Source organism: Triturus cristatus, chromosome 8 (assembly GCF_964204655.1).
Source record: "Triturus cristatus chromosome 8, aTriCri1.1, whole genome shotgun sequence".
In the NCBI taxonomy this organism is placed as follows: domain Eukaryota; kingdom Metazoa; phylum Chordata; class Amphibia; order Caudata; family Salamandridae; genus Triturus; species Triturus cristatus.
In genome coordinates, this window is record NC_140591.1 from 170,144,907 (window position 1) to 170,163,517 (window position 18,611).

Sequence of the window (18,611 nt, forward strand, 5' to 3'; positions counted from 1 at the left end):
TTGTCTCCTCTTACCGTGGCTACGGAGGAGGGAGCGTCATACGCTATGGTGTTGTGTAGGGCGTGTGAGGCTCTCAACCTCTAGCTTCCTACGGTGACGGTCAGGACTAACCTCCGGACTGAGGTGCTTCAACCGGCGGCGAGCCCTTCGGAGCCCCTGCTCCCATTTAATGTCCTAACTGACATCCTTTTGGTCACCTGCTTCAAACCCAACACGGGGGCTCCCGTGGACAGGATGATCACCCAACGTCACCGCCCGGCTCCGGGCGACCCCACTTTCCTATCCCCACACCCCACCCCGGAGAGCTTGGTGGTCCAAGCCTCCGCTTCCAAAAGCGCCTTCCCTACCGCACCACCGGAAAGGGAATCAAAGAAGCTGGACCATCTTGGGAAGAACATTTTCTCTTCTGCCAGCTTAGGACTGCGGTCAGTAAACACCGAATGTCTCCTGGGCTGTTATTCCCACTCGGTGTGGGATACGGTGACGCAAGTGATGCCTCAGTGTCCGAAGGAGGCCCAGGCAGTGCTCTCCCAGCCTGTCGCCGCCAGGAGAGATGCAGCTAAGTTGACGATCCGTTGTGGGCTGGACACCGCCGACTCTCTGGGCAGGACTATTTCAACGTCTGTAGCGCTTCGTTGCTATGCCTGGATGAGTTCCACTGGCTTTTCAGGGGTTATCCAGAACACCTTGATAGACATGCCCTTTGATGGCCATCGGCTTTTTGGCGACAAAGCATACAACCCCCTAGAGCTCTTCAAGGACTCACGGGCTACAGCCAAGTCCTTGGGCCTCTCCTCCCGTCCAGCGCAGTGTGCTTTTCGCCCCTTTTGTGGCTACGGAAGGAGTGCCCCGCTACATCCCACCCAGGGCCACAGGCCGCAGCAAGGTGCCCAACCTTCGCGCAGCCAGGGATGTGGGAACCAGCGTCGTTGTTCAGGGGGCCAGCGGGCGGACCAGTCCACCAACCCCCCCACCCCTCCTCTGCAGCAGCCTCCAAACCCTCTTAGTACGACCTTTCAGGCCCATCAAACACCAGTGGGCGGCAGGATTTGCCATCACCTCCCCCACTGGCGCACCATCGGTTCAGACAGGTGGGTTTTGCAGATAGTCCGAAGGGGCTACTCCCTCCCCTTCAAGACTACCCCTCCAGCCATGCCACCTAGTTACCACCGCATGTCGGAGGTTTATCTGGCACTTCTCTGGCAGGAAGTTACGACTCTCGTGGCCAAGGGATCCATCAAGTGCGTTCTTGTCCCAGTAGTAGGTTGTGGATGCTACTCCCACTACTTTCTGGTTCCTAAAAAGGACAAGGGCCTGCATCCTATCTTGGATCTCAGGGACGTCAATCGCTCTCTCCGAAAGGAGAAGTTCAAGATGTTGACGCTTGCTCAGATCTTGTCTTCCCTCGACCTGCAAGATTGGATGGTAGTGTTGGCCCTTGAAGGATGCTTATTTCCACATCCCCGTCCTGCTGGCCCACTGGCGTTACCTGCGGTTCACGGTAGGCCACAAGCATTTTCAATTTACCGTGCTCCCCTTTGGCCTTTACCATTTTCAATTTACCGTGCTCCCCTTCGGCCTTTACAGCGGTGTTCACGAAAGTGATGGCGGTGGTCGCTGCTCCTCTTCGCAGATCAGGGATTTCAGTCTTCCCCTATCTCTATGGCTGGCTGTTGAAGGCAGGCTCGCCCCAGGCAGTCGTCTCCCACCTCCAGACTACGGCCGACTTCCTGCATCAGCTGGGGTTCTCCATTAATGTGCCGAAGTCACACCTGATTCCCTCTCAAAAGCTCCTCTTCATCGGAGCGATTCTGGACACTGCACAGTTTCGGGTCTATCCTCCCAAACAGCGAGTCCAGGAAATTTGGGCTATGATTCCGATCTTTCAGCCCTTGTCCCTGGTTTCGGTCAGAATCACCCTGGGGCTGCTGGGCCTCATGGCCTCCTGCATCCTGCTGATCAATCATGCCAGGTGGCATATGCAGGATCTGCAGTAGGACCTGAAGTTCCAGTGGGCGCATGTGAGAAAGTGCCATCTTTCTTGCATGGTATGCCACAATTTTTGCTGAATTGCTGAATGTACTTTGAGTGTGCCCTGGACTCCTGCCAATCAGGTGCCCAGGGCCTATGTTCCTTCCCTAAAAACCTCAAACCCAAATTGGCAAACCCTGGCCACATGTCAGCCCCTGGTAAATGGTACCCTAGGTACCCAGGGCCTTGTGACCAGGGAAGGCCTCTAAGGGCTGCAGCGCTCATTGTGCCACCCTTTGAGGCCCTGTACGCTAACACACACACACTGCCCTTGCAGGCTGAGTGTCTGGGTACAAGACAAATCAAAGAGTCGACATGGCACACATCCCTGTGTGCCATGCCCACCACGTACACTGCCCTGGCATACATCAGCCACCCCTCTAGCTGGGTGCCCTATGCCAGTGGTGTGGGCACAGGAGCATGAGCCCTGTGCCCCTACAGTACCCAGGTCCATTCCTGGCCACTGTAAGTGCAGTGCTGCCATTTAAGAGTACATGGTGCTGAGAGCTTGTCAAATACGAACTCCACAGTACCATAATGGCAACACTGAAGACTGAGAAGTTTGGTATCAAACTTCTCAGCACATTAAACCCGCACTGATGCCAGTGTGGGATTAAAAGTACCAAGCACCACAGAGGGCATCTTAGAGATGCCCCCTGAAACCTAACCTCCATTCCACGTCTGGTCTGGGAGGCTGCCTAGGCTGCCACACAGCAGACATGTTGCTAGACACCTGTGTAGGAGAGCCCCAGCTCTCCTGGGCCTGCAACAATGCACATCCTGGGCGAGGTGCTAGGTCTCCTCCCCCAGGATGGACCGTGGGAAGCTTCAGAGGCATGCCGCCTCTGTGAGCTTCCCCAGGCCACTTGCAGCTCCCACTCTGGCGGGAAGCCTGGCCGGAAACCCCAAATAAGGACAGGGGATGTGCCAGCCTGCCAACCCCACACCCTCAGGTGGGGGAGGCGAGGTGAAGCACATCTCCGGGCACTCGCCATCTTGAAGATGGGAGGCCCTGCCTAATCAGGACTAGGCTACTGCCCCCCTCCCACAGGGGAGTGGCAGAATAGGGGGTGTACCCACCCCAGGACAGGGACCCATTGGTTCCTGCCCTTTACCTACCTGTAACGCGCCTGAATCTAGTATTTAGGGGCACCCTGAACCTTCCTTCCTCTGATTCCAAAATACAAAGAAGAGCAAGAAGAAAGAATTTCTGCCGTGCAGCTGCTAAGAAGAGGAAGACACCTACTGCTTTGGCCCCAGCCCTACCAGCCTGTCGACCCTGCAACCTGCTCCTGCTACATCCCGGCACCTCTTGTGGCCAGCAACCTCACAAACCCCGGAGGACCTGGCTACCCTTTGGCTATAAGCACCTGGGACTCCCATGAGCAGAGGCTGTGCTCAAAATCAGGTTCTAATCCCTGGCATCAGCCCGGAACCGCGAACCCTGCACACTCTGCACCTGCCAAGCCTGGCCTGTGCCGGAGTGAACAAATACCACAAGGACGACCCCCCCTGGCGACTGTGACCCCGAGTCCGGCACCCAAGGACTTCCCTCGACGCTCCTGACGAAGCCTGCAGCCTCAGAACCAGGTACCCCGCCAACCGCGATCAACCGAGGGTAAGAATTCCCAACACCAAAAGTCACCCCTGCACCTGGTGCCCTGCAGCCCCCTGTGCCCAACTCCTGGGTACCTACCTATCGTCCAACTACCCAACTTACCTCTCGAAGTGGTGGTGGCACCTGAAGAATCTTCGTCCCCGAGCTTGCAGCCTTTTTCCAACCAGGAGCTTTCCTATTGAAATCCATTGAGCGCCCGAAGGCTCAAAAGCACCCTGCACCCAGCCGCCCGAGTTGCCCTGACAGTGTAACCTCTACACCTATCTACTTCCCCATTTCCCCTGAGCAAGTGACCAGGAGCCCAGCTCCCACAGCCGCGTGGCCTGCTGGTCAGCAGCCACCAGCCAAGGCCCCCCTGCCTCCCATAGGATAACATTGGGCATAACTCACTCTGCACCCGGCCGCCCCTGTGCCGCTGAGGGTGTAACAACTGTATCTACCTGACCCTGGGAGACCCCTGAGTCTGTGCCCAGAACCTTAACTCTGCCAGTCGAGTACTTACCCAAAAGCCGATAACTCAATTTTCTCCATTGGGTTAAATTGACTGGTTTCTTCTGAAATTTCTTCTATGTATGGAGTTTCTAAAACTTAAAATATTGACCAAAAATCAGCCGAGTAACGAAAACGAAAATACTCACCTGCTATTAGGAGAGATCCCAGTGCTGGATCTTGGTGCCCAGCACTGACCCTGAAAAATATTCACAACCGTACTTACCAGTAACCCAATTTTCTTCCATAGGAAATCCTTGACTGTTTTTCTGTGAAATTTCTTCCAAGTGTCGATTTTTGCAAACTTCAAATATTCTTTAAAAATCGTACAAACTGTGAAAACGTAATTACTTACCTGTTTTAGATAGAGGTTCCAGTACTGAGTCTAGGTACCCAGTACTGAATTACAAAAGTAACGAGAACATACTATAGCTGCAACTTGAATTTTCTTCCATAGGGAATCATTGACTGTTTTCTATGAAATTTCTTCTAAGTGTCAACTTTTAAAATAGCAAAATATTGCCTAAAAATCATAACCGTAACTAAGTCGACTTTTATCACTTGTTTTTAAGAACTGTCCCAGGACTGAATCTAGGATCCAGTCCTGGAATTACAAAAGTAATCCTGATAGTAATCTATTGCAAATAACTTAAAACTTCCATTGAACTCGATGCATTATTGTGTTGCCTATTGCATCAACCTGTAACTTTCTACAAAAGCCAATTGCATATTGCAAAAGTATTTACCTAAAGCATCTCATTCTTAGAAAGTATATTTTAATACCAATTGTTGGTTCTAAAATAAAACAAGCATATATTTTTTATTTAAACCATTGACCTAGAGTTCAGTTATTGAGTGTGTGAAACCATTTGCTGACTGACTGTGTACAACAAAATGCTTAACACTGTCCTCTGATACTGCCTTACTGCTCGACCAAGCTACCACTTTAGAGAGTAAGGTTATATCTAACTTTAACCTATGCCAAACCTCTGGGGACCTTGGACTCTGTACACACTGTACCTATTTGGGAACAGTATATACAGAGCCACTTTCTCACAGCGCAGCATCTGGGAAATCTGTCAGACTACATCCAGATCTCGGAGGGCACTCCTCAACACCTGCAGTGGTGGCTCACGAACCAGGATTGGGTCAGTGCAGGTCCCTCTCCCTTCCCCAACCTGACCACACTGTGGTGACGGATACGTCCATTCTGGGATGGGGCAGCCACATGGGAGAGGCGGAGATCAGAGGCCTTTGGTCTCCGGCGGAGTCGGGGCTTCACATCAACCTCCTGGAGCTCTGGGCGATTCGTCTTGCACTGAAGACATTCCTTCCCTCTGTCCGCGGAAGAGTGGTGCAGGTGTTCACGGACAACACCACCACCATGTGGTATTGCAACAAACCGGGCAGGGTGGGGTCGTGGAGCTTATGTTAGGAGGCCCTTTGCCTCTGGACATGGCTGGAACATCAAGGCATTTCTTTAGTGGTTCAACACCTGGCAGGTTAGCTGAACGCCAGGGCAGATGAACTCAGCCGTGGTGCATGATAGATCACAAATGGTGTCTTCACTCGAAGGTGGTGCAAGGTCTCTTTCAACGGTGGGGAGAGCCTTGGTTAGATCTATTCGCCACCGAAGAGAACGCGCAATGTCAGCAATTCTGCACGTTTGGAATTTCCAAGGCTGCACTTGCTCGGCGCCGCTTTTCGTCGCGAGTGGAATTGCGGTCGGTTGTATGCCTTTCCGCCTATACCACTTCTGCCCAGAGTGCTGAAGAAGATCAGGCGCGTCTGGGCCCAAGTCATTCTTGTGGCTCCGGATTGGGCACGAAGAGTGTGGTATCCCGAGCTGCTCCACATAGCCATAGATCCTCCGACCAGACTGCGTCTTCGGGAGGATCTTCTGTCGCAACAGCAGGGAACGATCCTCCACCCGAACCTGTCCAGTCTCCACCTCCTTGCGTGGAGATTGAGTGGCGGCAGTTGACATCTTTCAACCTGCTTCCCGAAGTCTGTGATGTAATCTTGGCAGCCAGGCATCCCTCCACTATGACGGTATACGCCCACAGGTTCAACAAATTTGTGGCATGGTGCACAGCAAAGGCTGTGGATCCCCTTTCTGCCCCTCTCTCTGAAGTACTCTTGTTCCTTCTATTTAGCCCAGCAGTGCTCTGCTCTGGGCACTATCAAGGGCTACCTTTCTGCCATCTCTGCTTTTCTTCGGCTGCCAGACCAGCCTTCTGTTTTCAAGTCCCTGGTAGTTAACCGTTTCTTGAAAGGCTTAACGCATCTCTTTCCTCCAATTCCTTTTGTTATGCCTCAGTGGGATTTGAATCTCATACTTACTTATTTAATGTGCGCTCCCTTTGAGCCACTTCATAATTGTCCTTTACGCCTCTTAACTCTTAAGACTGCTTTCCTGGTAGCCATCACTTCTGCTAGAAGGGTGAGTGAGCTCCAGGCTCTTTCCTCAAAACCTCCTTTCCTGTGTGTCCATCCGGACAAGGTGGTTCTCAGGACCCGTCCATCCTTGCTGCCTAAGGTGGTCACTGCCTTCCACATCGGGCAGACCATTACTTTGCGCACCTTCTTTCCGCCTCCGCTTCCATCGAAGGAAGAAGAGAGGCTCCAACGCCTGGACCCAAAACGTGCGCTCTCCTATCTGGATCGCACAAAATAGTTCTGGGTGGATGATCAACTTTTTGTTGGCTACGTGGATGCAAAGAAGGGTCAGGCCGTACACAAACGCAACATTTCTCGATGGGTCGTGTTGCATATTAGGGCCTGTTACTCTGTAGCTAAAAAGGAGCCTCCGGTGGGGCTGCGTGCTCACTCCACTAGGGCGACGGCAGCCACTACTGCCTTGGAAAGAGGAGTGCCTCTCAATGACATCTGTCAGGCAGCCACGTGGGCATTGCTGCACACGTTCACCAAACACTACTGCGTGGAAAGCCAAGTTCGGAGAGACGGTTTCTTTGGCCGTTCTGTTCTCCAGGACTTTCTGGTGTGATCTTGATTCACAGACCCACCACCGGGGTTGGTATTGCTGGGGTATCTATTCTTTGGTAAGGAATCTATAACTAGTGAGTTTCTTTCAGATGCACAAGTTACTTACCTTTGGTAACAATATATCTGCAAGAAACAATAGTTAGTTATAGATTCCTTACAGCCCCACCCATCCTCCCCGTTCTGCGAACTGATATCTAGGGTTAAGAACATCCTTTCAGGGCCCTAGTTTTGTGCACCAATAGTCAGTTTCTGGCGCGGAAAGTCGTGTACAGAACGGACGTCTGCGTGCGAGGGCGGCGTCTAAGTAGCTGCCGCGATCAAGATGACGCCTCGGGGTAATTCTAAGGTAAGGAATCTATAACTAACCAATGTTTCTTTCAGATATATCATTACTGAAGGTAACTTGTGCATTTATTTGTTTTCTTGTTCAGCTTTTCGAAGACCTTTTGTAATTTGATTGTAGTTATGTGATGTACTTTTTTTCTCCACAGTGAACCATGCTCTGATGAGGATGACAAGTTCATGAAGCCAAAAGTTACAATGATAGCATGGGATCGATACGATACCCATGTTGTTACTGCAGTTAATAACCACTTGATAAAAGTGTGGAATTCTCATAATGGAAACCTGCTGTATAATATGACGGTATGTAGAATGTGATTACAATTGTTAACTGTTAGATTGTCTTGAATGTGCAGACTGTTCAGAATCCACTGAACTCATTTTGTTGTTGTATGGATGCTCTTCATCTTTGATGCTAGCTGTCTTTCTTGCCTGTGCCTGTGCCGTCCAAATATGCATTTTATATTGTCTCACTTGTTCTGTGGTATGCCATGCATATGAATTTATTTATACTTGGTCTTTTCCTTTCCGAAATATTTCTCTTTTAGATCTTTTTAGGAGTTAGATTAGGAATGGTTCAACTCGTACTACACATGATTGTGTGAAGAGTTCATGCATGTCCAGAATGTAGAGCAGCTGCACCCCCACACTTATTCTGTACTTGTTTTTTTCTAATAGAGACTTCTACCTGCAGATTCCTCACCCTTTACGTTTTCCCCAAGCTTCAGGCTGAAACTGCAAACTTTTCCATAGTAGCTCTGTGTGAGAAGTTGGTCTGGTATATGCTGTTCACTAGTTAAAGTGACCACCTTGTACCATGCCAAGCAACCCTTATGGTGTGGTTGTAAGTCAACCTTTTCGGACTAGCTGCCCTAGTGGTAGCGTAGGCTAAGCAGTCTTTGAGGCTAAACTCGTTAAAGCGTGTTAAGCAAGCTGTTTTACCATATGTAACCCCCCTTTATACCAATGAAAGGACACCACGCAGATATATATTCAAAATATATATGTATTTATTACTCAAAGTATCCCCTAGACTCTTTATGAGCACAGGAGCACAAATCGTTAAACAAGAAAGTATTACAATATACAGAAGTTGCACTTTATATGGATAGGCCCGGGTGTCCGATCAAACCATATACTAAAATAGTGGTATAAGTACCACGAACAGGAAAGGGAAAAAGGCCTAGGGCCTCTAGAATCGCTCGGCCTACAAGGAGCTAACTTCAGTTAGTGACCAGGAGGTCCACGGGTCGCGTGTGCAGTGAGGAAAGTTACACGCGAGCTCCCATAGGTTTTCAATGGGTGCGTAAAAGTTCAAAAGTTACTGCTAGAAGGGTCTTCTGGATGGACTACGAACTTAAGACTTAAAACACAGACACTAGAGATGTTTCTCTACACTTGGGCACCGGAGTGCCAGCTTTACCTCACCCACAGGAAGCGGGTGCATAGGTCTCGAAGTGCGTCGGGTTTCGTCTATCTGTTCAATGGAGCCTGATGACAAAGATGCTGCAGGCGGTCGGTCCAGAAGAGATGCGGTGGATCCAAGGGTGGATCGGAGTTGTAGAAGACCTGAAAGCAGAGGGGACAGTGTTCACCGTCACTAGCCAGTGACCGGCGTGGCACCAGGTAGGTACCAGGCGATGTCGGGTGCAAACAGGTGATGAGGGGTAGCTTGTCTCCGCAGCCACGTGGTCCCTGAAGGTCGACGACGTCCAGGAGTCGGTTCACGAGCTGTCCCACGCAGGCTCTCGCTGTCGGCGGTGTCGGCGACTCGAAGGAAGCAAACAAGCCTTGGCAAAAGCAGAAGCCGTGAAGAATGAAGAAAGCTGATTACTCTGACCAGCAAGGTCAGAGGGGCTGCTCCTTTGGAGGGAAGCAGGGGCCAGTCTGGAACAACCAGACCAGCGTCGTAGTTTTCAAACAAGGTCGCCAAAATGGCCACTAGCCAACGGGCCAGGGACCGGGCAGGCGCGTCGAGATGCAAAGTGCAGAGGGGCCCCACGCAGATCGTGGAGATGCTGGAGGGCTCACCTTTGGTGCAGATGCTGCTCGGGTATTGGGCTTCTCAGGACCCAAAGCACAACTTGGAGGGAGCCTCTGTTGTCGCGCTTGCTGCCTGTCGTCGGTCTTTCAAGATGGCTGGCTCCACGTGTCTCGGTGCCTCCACGGGTTCCTTCTTTGCAGGGACTGTGGATCGGGCTGTGAGAGGTCTGGAGGTCCAGGTCTTGTCGGGCTCTGGGCTCGGGCTCCGGCGGGAGGCGGCGGCAAAGCAGACGTCGAGTAGCTGGTTGGTGCTTGCGTTAGCAAGATGGTCACTCCCTGACCATAGGGGAGATTTCCTTCTGTCCTCTGTGCAGCAGAGCGTCGAAGTTCCCGTCTTCTTCTTGTAGTTAAGTTGATTCCAGGATGTCTGAAGTCTTAGGACACAGCTCCTACCTTTAAGCGGATTCTAGGGGCCGGACTACCTGCTAGGTCCCTCCCTAAGGGTGGGACCAGGAAGGGGGTTGGTTACACCCCCAATCCTTTGTCCAGCTCGCCCCAGGTCCGGGGCTTGTGTGCCCCGGGACCAGTTTGAACTGGCATATGCACCGAGGCTCCTTGTGAGCCTCAGGCATGTCTGATTCTATTCAAGCCCTACCTGACCAATACACAAAATCCTGTCTGGGTTGGTGCACGCACCTCCCCTGGCAGGAAACCCTTTGTCCACGTCTCCCAAGCTGGAAGGACTCCCAGCAGCAGGAGGGCAGACTTGTGTCTGTGGTGGCAGCGTCCATTTTGTGGAGCTGAGGCTATGTCTGATTTTACCCGGGTTTCAGGTACTGTACATGTCGTGTCCCTCTAGAAGGGTGGAATGCTAACCCCGTCGCCAGAATTGGCGAGGGGTTAGTATTCCAATTCGTATGACACCTTACTCGACATGTTTTGATGAAGCCAAACCAAAGATAGCATTTAACCGCGAGGTTCATAATGCACTTAAGAGTATATGGTATGACGATATCTGGAAACGGTAGAAGGAAGTTGTTCCGACCACTGCAGACAGGCTCAGCTCATGCCAGAGCACCATCTCACATGGATCCAAGCACTCTGCCTTCAGGATTGTCAAGGCCTGCCATAGGAGTGACTTATAGGTTACCATGTGTCCCATTTAAGGTTAGGTATAGGTATACTACACCTAAGTAAGAGGTGGTTACACCAACTTACCCCAGCTGAGTGATCAGCCAGTTGTGTCAAATTGCTAGGCCAGGCCTGGGGTGGCATAATACATGCTTCAGCCCCTGGCAGGCCTTAGATACACCAATGCCCTGGGTACCTAGTGTACACTGGTACAGGGGCTCACAGGGTGATCCAATTCCAATTGGTTATGCACCTATAGTGCATAGTGTCAATTTAGTAGAGAGAACAGCAGGCTGGGGGTCTGATTAGCAGGCCCACAGCCTCAATATGTCAAAAACCAGTGAAGCAAAAAGCAAAAATTTGGGGTGACCATAAGATAGCAGACCCTACTCTACTACACTCTGCATGCCGCCAGGTGGTGCCGTACTGCTCTGATGACATTTCACTCTGAAAGTGACATATGGGGCCTATTAGGCATCTCCTACATGCCTATTTACATTCCCTTCTTTCTTTACCACTAAACTTGGATCTGTAACTTCTTCTTGTGTCTCAGAGAGCTGTAAGGACTGTTGCAAGCAGATGTTTGTGACAGATCCCCACTTGGGGGCCACGACTCCACGTTATTGAACCTGAAGGCCATCAGGTAACGCAAGACTCCATTTGTTTCCAAGCACAAGAAGCGGCAGTGTCGGGCCCACTCAAAGTCCTGCTCCAAGTCCAAGGCACGATCCTGCTAACAAGAGGATTGCTAGAGGCAGAAGTAGGATATGGTTCATTTTCCTCCAATTCCAGGTGCCCTTGAAGGATAGAGATCTTTGGCCTATTCTAGATGTGCGCCCTCTGAATGTAGGGAACTTCAAAATGCTTACCCTCTCCCGGGTTCTGTCTGCCCTCGACCGTTTAGACTGGATGGTGACATTGGATCTACCGGCTGCCCTTTTCCATATACCCATCATGCTGGCTCATCAGCTCTAGCTGCAGTTCATGGTGGGACAGGAGCATTTCCAGTTCATTGTGCTCCCCTTTGGTCTCACTAACGCCCCCGGGTGTTTGCTAAAGTGGTGGCAGCACCACTCCGAAGGTCAGGAGTGCCTTTCCCTATCTTGACAACTGGCTGATAAAGGTGTCGACCACCTCCAGACTACAGTGAACGTTCTGTCATCCTTGGGGTTCATTATCAATATACCAAAGTCACATCTGACTCTTTAGACGCTCCTCTTCAGTGGGGCCATTCTAGACGTGATTCGATTTTGTGCCTTTTCCCCAGGAAAAAAAGTCCAGGATGTTCAGGCTATGATCCTGATCTTTAAGCCTCTCTCCCCGTTTTCAGTGAGGTAGACGTTGAAGCTGATGAGACTAATGGTCTCCTGCATCCTGCTGGTCATGCATACCAGGTGCATATGTGGCCTCTGCAGTAGGATGTGAATATCGCAGATACATTTGTGATATTATTACAAGATTTGACTGGACTTATTGTCCATTCCTAGGCGAACTTCAGATATCACTCTGATTTCTTTCAGATGTCTGCACTTTCTATGGTGTCTATTTATTATTCCCTTTCTTTAGCCCTCACCTGTGTCTGGGTGAAAACCAATTTTTGGGTCACTGATGGGAAATGTTTTCTATGAAATGATTTGTCGTCTTTAATTTTTGTACGCAAGTCATTTCCACTCAGTACTTTGGATGCAACTTTCTGTAATCTAGTCCCTTAAATCTGTTTAATTTTCTTATTTTCGAATTGTTGGGTTTATTTCACTAGGTGGAGGAGATTTACTTTGCTTTTTAGACAGAATTAATAATTTGCTCTTGTACATTATTTGATTTGAAGCCCTGAGGCAGGCCATAAAGACGAAACACATTTTTGCAAGATTCAAAAATTTAAGAATAAAGACAAGCCACAGAGTAACATTGGTCTGGACCTTCATTTGAAGGCACTCAATGGTTTTGTTGCATTTGGGTCCTGAGAGAATGGTAGCCAGAACTCCTGGGCTTGAGCATCTCCCCTCTGATCTGGCGGCCCCTTTGGAGGATCTGCTGTTGCTGCAGGAAGTTCGGCCCCCCTCTACGCCTCCTTCACAATCTCCACCTTCATGCATGGAGAATGAGCAGCACCAGCTGATGCCTTTGATCTTCTTCTAGGGGTAGTGGATGTGCTCCTGGCAGTCATGCGTCCCTTGACAAAGACTACTTATGCCTGTCGCTGGGACAAGTTTGTGGCTTTGTGTGGCGCATGCCAGATTGACCCCCCCTCCCCCCCCCCCCCCGGCCTAATTGTCTGTTATCCTGGTTTGTTCTATCCCTTTCCTTCTAAGGCCTTGCTTTGGGCACTGTTAAAGTTTGTCTTTAGGCCTTTCTGAGATTCTAATCAGCCTTCCTTGTTTGAATCTCCAGTTGTGATGAGTTTTTTGAAAGGTCTTCAACATGTTTCCCCCTTCTTTTTTGATGCCCCAATGGGACCTCAATCACTTCCATACTTATTTAATGTATAGTACATTCGAGCCGCTCCACAGCTGTCCCCAATGGCTGTTCACCATCAAAACCGTGTTCCTCCTTGTCATCACCTCAGCATGGCGTGTTAGTGATAAGGAAATGCCTCCTAGTGTTCCACCCTGTAGATCCCCCACGTAAAAGGAATCCCCCAGTCTGAGACTACAGACTGGTAGAGCAGTGGTGCACTACAAGCCTGACTTTGCATGTGAAAGCAATGGCAAAGCCACTACGTCCTCTGTACATCTGTGGAAGTCAACCCGCTGGTAGGCCTACTGAGTCCTAAGACAGGGTACAACATGACACGGGCATGACATGTATTTTACATGTCCTGACAGTAAACACTCAAAAGTACTGTTTTTACTGTGGAAAGACTTGTGAGTACAAGATTATACGCTGACCACACAACTGTGCTAACTCCTGAATGCTGCGGCCAAAGTGGGCAATTCGAGGTATGAAGCAACTTGATACACCATTTGTATCTCAAGTCAAAGTTAATTTAGCTTATTGCAGTGTGCATCTTTTACAAACCTGCCACCTTGTTACCTTTAAAACTCTTGTGCCGTCCCCAGCACACATGAAGCCTGTTCTATGACAGACTTCTGCCCTCCTTGAAAGACATGCCAATGACTCTACGGAAGGGGAACAATGGGGGATTGCAGGCCAGGGAGGTGTTACCTAGTTCTGCATATGAAACAAACAGGAGGCATATTAATCTCCAAATTTAGGCAACAAACTAGTGGCTGTGAAAATGTTCTAGGACTGGAAAAATACAGTAGTGTAAGGTGTACAAAAGATTCTAACAACCCTACTACACAATGAAGGGACTGACAGATAGACGATCTAATAGGGGTTGTGCACTGGCAGCCACTTGCTTGTAAGGCATGGCTGAGATCATGAGGGGCCACTTTGATAACACTCTCAGCTGTATTTCTGCATAACAGTGTACATATGTGTTACAGCCCATTAGAGCGCATGAATCTGAAGAATAAGATGGGAGTTTCTGAGGTTAGACTGTCGTCTTTGGTCCAACTGCCAAAAAATGCTGATTCTTTGTCAATAAATGTATAGCAGTCTAGTTGCATAACTGCTTTGTTCAGAAGTGTAGGCAGTTTACCATTAAACAGATGTCCCAGCCCTGTCAAGGAAATATGTGCATTCCATTCCTACAGAGAAGTTCTTGATCGTATCACCTAAAATGCATTTCAACCTTACTAAGATGTGCTGTGCTTCATAAGCATCCCCACTGCCCAGCGATGTGGATTTCACTGGCTCGGAAAGGCATGGGTGACTCCGACCATTCATTAACCTCTTTATTGAGGCTACAATCAGGAAATGTTAATGGAAATGCACAGCTGTTTATGTAGCACGGGATTCCAGCATGTTGTCTTTAGGTTTTGCTGATGTATCAATAAAGGGATATGGAGACAAAATAAGCTGGCCAAGATCAGAGAGAGTGGTCAAATGGAAACGATCCGATTGCAGTCCAGGTTGTAAATTAGCCACTACATCACACCATTTTCCTTTTCATGAACAGAGCCCTATTCAAGTATACAAACAAGATATCGTCCTACTCATTGCAGAAAGTTTTTCGTTACAAACAAGGCAAACATATTGGTTGTGTTAATTAGTGTTTATCTCATCCCTAGCCTATTTATCTCATTTACACCTGTTTTTCCTTTCTATTAGATTTTTCTGGGTAGATGCTTGTCGATGGTCATGTATGATTTCAGCTAGACCTCTTGGGTCAAAATTCATATATGTATCTCTGAAAGTACTCATGGAAGGTTAGATTGGAAAAATAAAATGTAGATTGGAAATACGGAATTGGCAGTAATTAATTAATGAGCAGCTCTAAACAAAAATGACAGACAGTAAAATAATAACAGGTTGGAGTAGGAGGCTGGCTTAGTATATGGTGCACACTTATTTAAGTGATGCACCTTGCACTAATCCAGGCAACTCTTATTGTCATTTTAGTGGTCTTTGATAACCATAGACCGCTCTCTAATTGGTAACTGTGGAGAGCAGCCTTCAGTCCTTTCTTGAAGGAGTAATAAGCAGCTTGTTTTACCAGTTTAATCATTTAGTGTAGGTTAAATGAAGAAGAACCACACAACGTTTATGTGAAAATAGTTCTATTTATTACACAACACTCATTAACACTTTGGTATATCTCCTACCTGGAGATATCAGCACAATACACAAAATCACTTCAAATGCAATAAGGTAAGTAGCACGAAATACAGTAGTCTCCAGGGGGAGGCCAAACCATATACTAAGCAAGTGGAGTGCGGACGGGACTTGGACAAGAATAGATAGAGGAGCTGGGGACAGAAGGAACCACCTAAGGTAAGTACCCAGGAACCCCACGGAGGCTGTGCACAGAGTGGGAACACAGCTGTGTGACCAATGGAAGTCAGTGGGGAAGTCGCGGTTGCAGTTTTTCAGAAGCACCCTGAAGAATTTCCTTGAAGGATGGAAGTTTGGAGAGTCACCCCACCCGTGGATGCCCCAGGAACCAGTTTACCTACACCAGGAAAGCCAGGTGCATGGGGTGAAATCCAAGGGTGGATTTGAGAAGTGAAGAACCTGGAAGCATAGGGGGCAAAGTCTATGCCAGTCAGGAGTGACCAGGAGGCACGGAAAAGCAATGCCCACCAATGTTGGATGGTTCAAACCAGTTGTCAGTGACCTTGCCGCTGCTGAGGAAGACCAGGAGCCGTGCACAAGCTGTCCCACATTGGATGTCAGTGACTTGGTGTTCACTGTATGACAAGAGCACCAACAAGCCTTTGGTGGCCGCAATTGACATGGCAACGAAGGAGCAACGTTGGGACCAGCAAGGTTCAAGGGTCTCACCAACTGCAGGAGAGTCGGAGCAGGCCCCGAGCAAGCAGGGGAGCCCACTAAAGCAGGAGAGGACCCACATGCCGAAGTCGCAAGAGGACCTCAAGCAGCTCACCAAGAATGAAGGCCCACTGCAGAGGATGCGGTGAGTACGCTCAGCATGGAGGTAAGAGATGCAGGAGGCGGGATCTTCTTGTAGCCCGAAGATCTGTGGAGTGCAGAGCCAACAAGCCTACATAAAGGCAAGTCGACGTGGTGCACAGGGGTTCGGACCCAGCGGTTCTGACAAGGGATACTGGCCTCAAAGTTGTTGAGAGGACAGGTCACACCTCAAGGGAGTTTCAGAACCACCACCACCTGTGTTGCTGAGCCTCAGGAAGTCCATAGGATGACAGGAGCAGCAGACCAGTCAGCTTCATTGCGGTGCCCGCAGATGCAAGGGAGTGACTCCTTCACTCCATGGAAGATTACTTTGGGTATCTTTGATGCCGACAGGTCTGTCGAAGAAGCACAGACAACGAAGAAGACTTGCAGAACAGCAAGACCAGGAGCATCAGGAGCCTTCCTTGATGCAGTCTCGGTTTCAGGCGAAGTCCAAGTGTCCAGACTGTCTAAGAGTGACGTGGATTCAGGCTTGAGTCTTGTCCCACGACTAATCTGATGAGCCACCCACTAGTAGGCCCTTCAGTACCTTAGGAAAAGGGTAGGGACGATTCAAGGGTCCCTCCCATAGGAGGTGCTGGACCAAGGGGAGGATGCTCCCATGGCCTTTGTCCAGTTTCACACCAGAGTGGGAACCAAGGGCTCCCTGAACTGGCTCAAACTGGAGTATACACGGAGGGCACCAGATTTGCCCTTCAAAGCAGTCTGGTGGCTCTGACAAGCATCCCCACCCCACCCCACCTGACCCCAGTACACGAAGTCCTGTGTGGGAGGTGGTCACTCCTCCCTCTGAAAGGAAACATATTGTTCTACTTTTCTCTGTTCAAGCTTGGCTCAGCAGCAGGAAGGCAGAATCAGGTCTGTGGTCGGCAGCAGCACTAGCGTGCTGTCAGACCCTGAAAGGGAGTAACCAGGAGCATAGGGTGCCCTAAGGGAGCCCACAGTAAATGGGATCCAACTTCCAACACTGGAATCGGAGTATGATTCCAACATGTTTGATACCAAACATGACTGGGTTCGGTGCAGCCACTATACAGTTAGACATCTCGTAATGACTGATGTCCATAATATTTATAAAAATGGCTGACCGCACTTGCAAAACCTAGAGAATCGACTCCGGGGTTTGTAGTGGTGTCATTCTCATGTAGGGGCACCCTCACACTTGTAACCAAGCACCCTACCCTCAGGACTGAAGAGCCTGCCATAATGGTGACTTATAGGTATCTGAAAGAGACACGTTAGTGATAAATTCCTTACCTTAGAATTACCCCCGGACGTCAGCCTGGATCCGGAAAGTTTTCGTCAGCAGTACCCCTGCGCATCGGAAGGTGGCGTTGTGATCACCGGGATGACGTTGCAGCAGATACTTAGACGCCACCCTTGCTCGCTGACGTCCGTTATTTCTTTTTCTGCGCCAGCAAGTGCAGATCCGGAGAGAACGGTACCCCAGTCAATTTTTGACTGAGTTCTTTGGGACTTTTTGTCTCTGTTCTTTGAGTCTTTGACTCCTGGTGTATAGGGATGCCCGGTTTCAAGTCTTGTGAGGCTTTTCCCCGCATGATGTAGGTGACGGACCTCCACCGCGAGTGTCTTTCCTGCCTGCGGCGCGACCACGACCCCACGTCGGGCCCTGACTGCCGGCCATGGCTTCGAAAACTTTGCGGGAGCAGTCCCGAAAGTTGCTTGAGGCCCGGGAGTTGGCTCTGTGCCGTTCAAGGACCCGGACCGGGGGAGGTCGAGGGACCGGCCGCGGAGCCGCCACCATCGTTCGACGAAGTCTTCGCACTCGGGGTCAGGTAAGACGAAGCACAAGAATTCAAAGAAGCGACGTCGCTCTTCGCCTTCCCCTAGCCTGTCGCCCGACACGGCTGAGGGTGCGGGTAATGCCACCCCTGAGGCTCCAGCGGAGCCTACTCAGTTGCTGACGGCCTACCCGCCTACCCTACCTGTTGGCGACTCCGGCCCAGCTGCTGGAATTTCTGTCAGCCTTGGCCCGTCGGGCGAGAATGAATGAATGAATGCAGTTTTTATATAGCGCATAGTTACCCTAGGGCATCCCAGCGCTTGTCCAGAGCAAACGACCAGAAAAAATGGCTCAGAAGTCAGGAACGTCAAGCAGGAAAAAGAAAGGTTTTCAGAAGTTTCCGAAACCGACCCAAACTCGTTTCAGACCGCAGACCCATTGGAAGCGCGTTCCACAAGTAGGCAATATTAACCGAGAATCTACGTCCGCCAGCCCGCGCCCTTTTCACTCTGGGAACTTGGAGCAGATAATTCTGGTTGGAACGGAGATCTCTATTGGCCTTATAAGGCACGGCTAAATTCCTCAAAATGGGGGATCCCTTCCCCTGCAGAATTTTATGCGCTAGGCATAGATCCTTAAATTTGACCCTTTCCCGCACCGGCAACCAGTGCAAGGCCTTCAATGCGGGTTTCGCTGACTGCATCCTAGGAGTGTTCATAAGCAGCCTTGCAGCAGCATTTTGAACCTGCTGGAGTTTGTTGAAACTCG

General features: G+C 49.9%; 1 protein-coding gene across 3 annotated transcripts in view; it reads left to right on the forward strand.

The window, feature by feature from the left end:
• BRWD1 (bromodomain and WD repeat domain containing 1) overlaps nucleotides 1-18,611 on the forward strand; it is a 2,304,433-nt gene that overhangs the window by 765,804 nt on the left and 1,520,018 nt on the right. For all 3 annotated transcript variants that reach the window (XM_085621250.1, XM_085621251.1, XM_085621252.1), the window contains exon 14: nucleotides 7,636-7,789. In XM_085621250.1, the coding sequence (XP_085477376.1) occupies nucleotides 7,636-7,789 (154 nt within the window). The remainder of the gene's footprint in view (nucleotides 1-7,635; nucleotides 7,790-18,611) is intronic.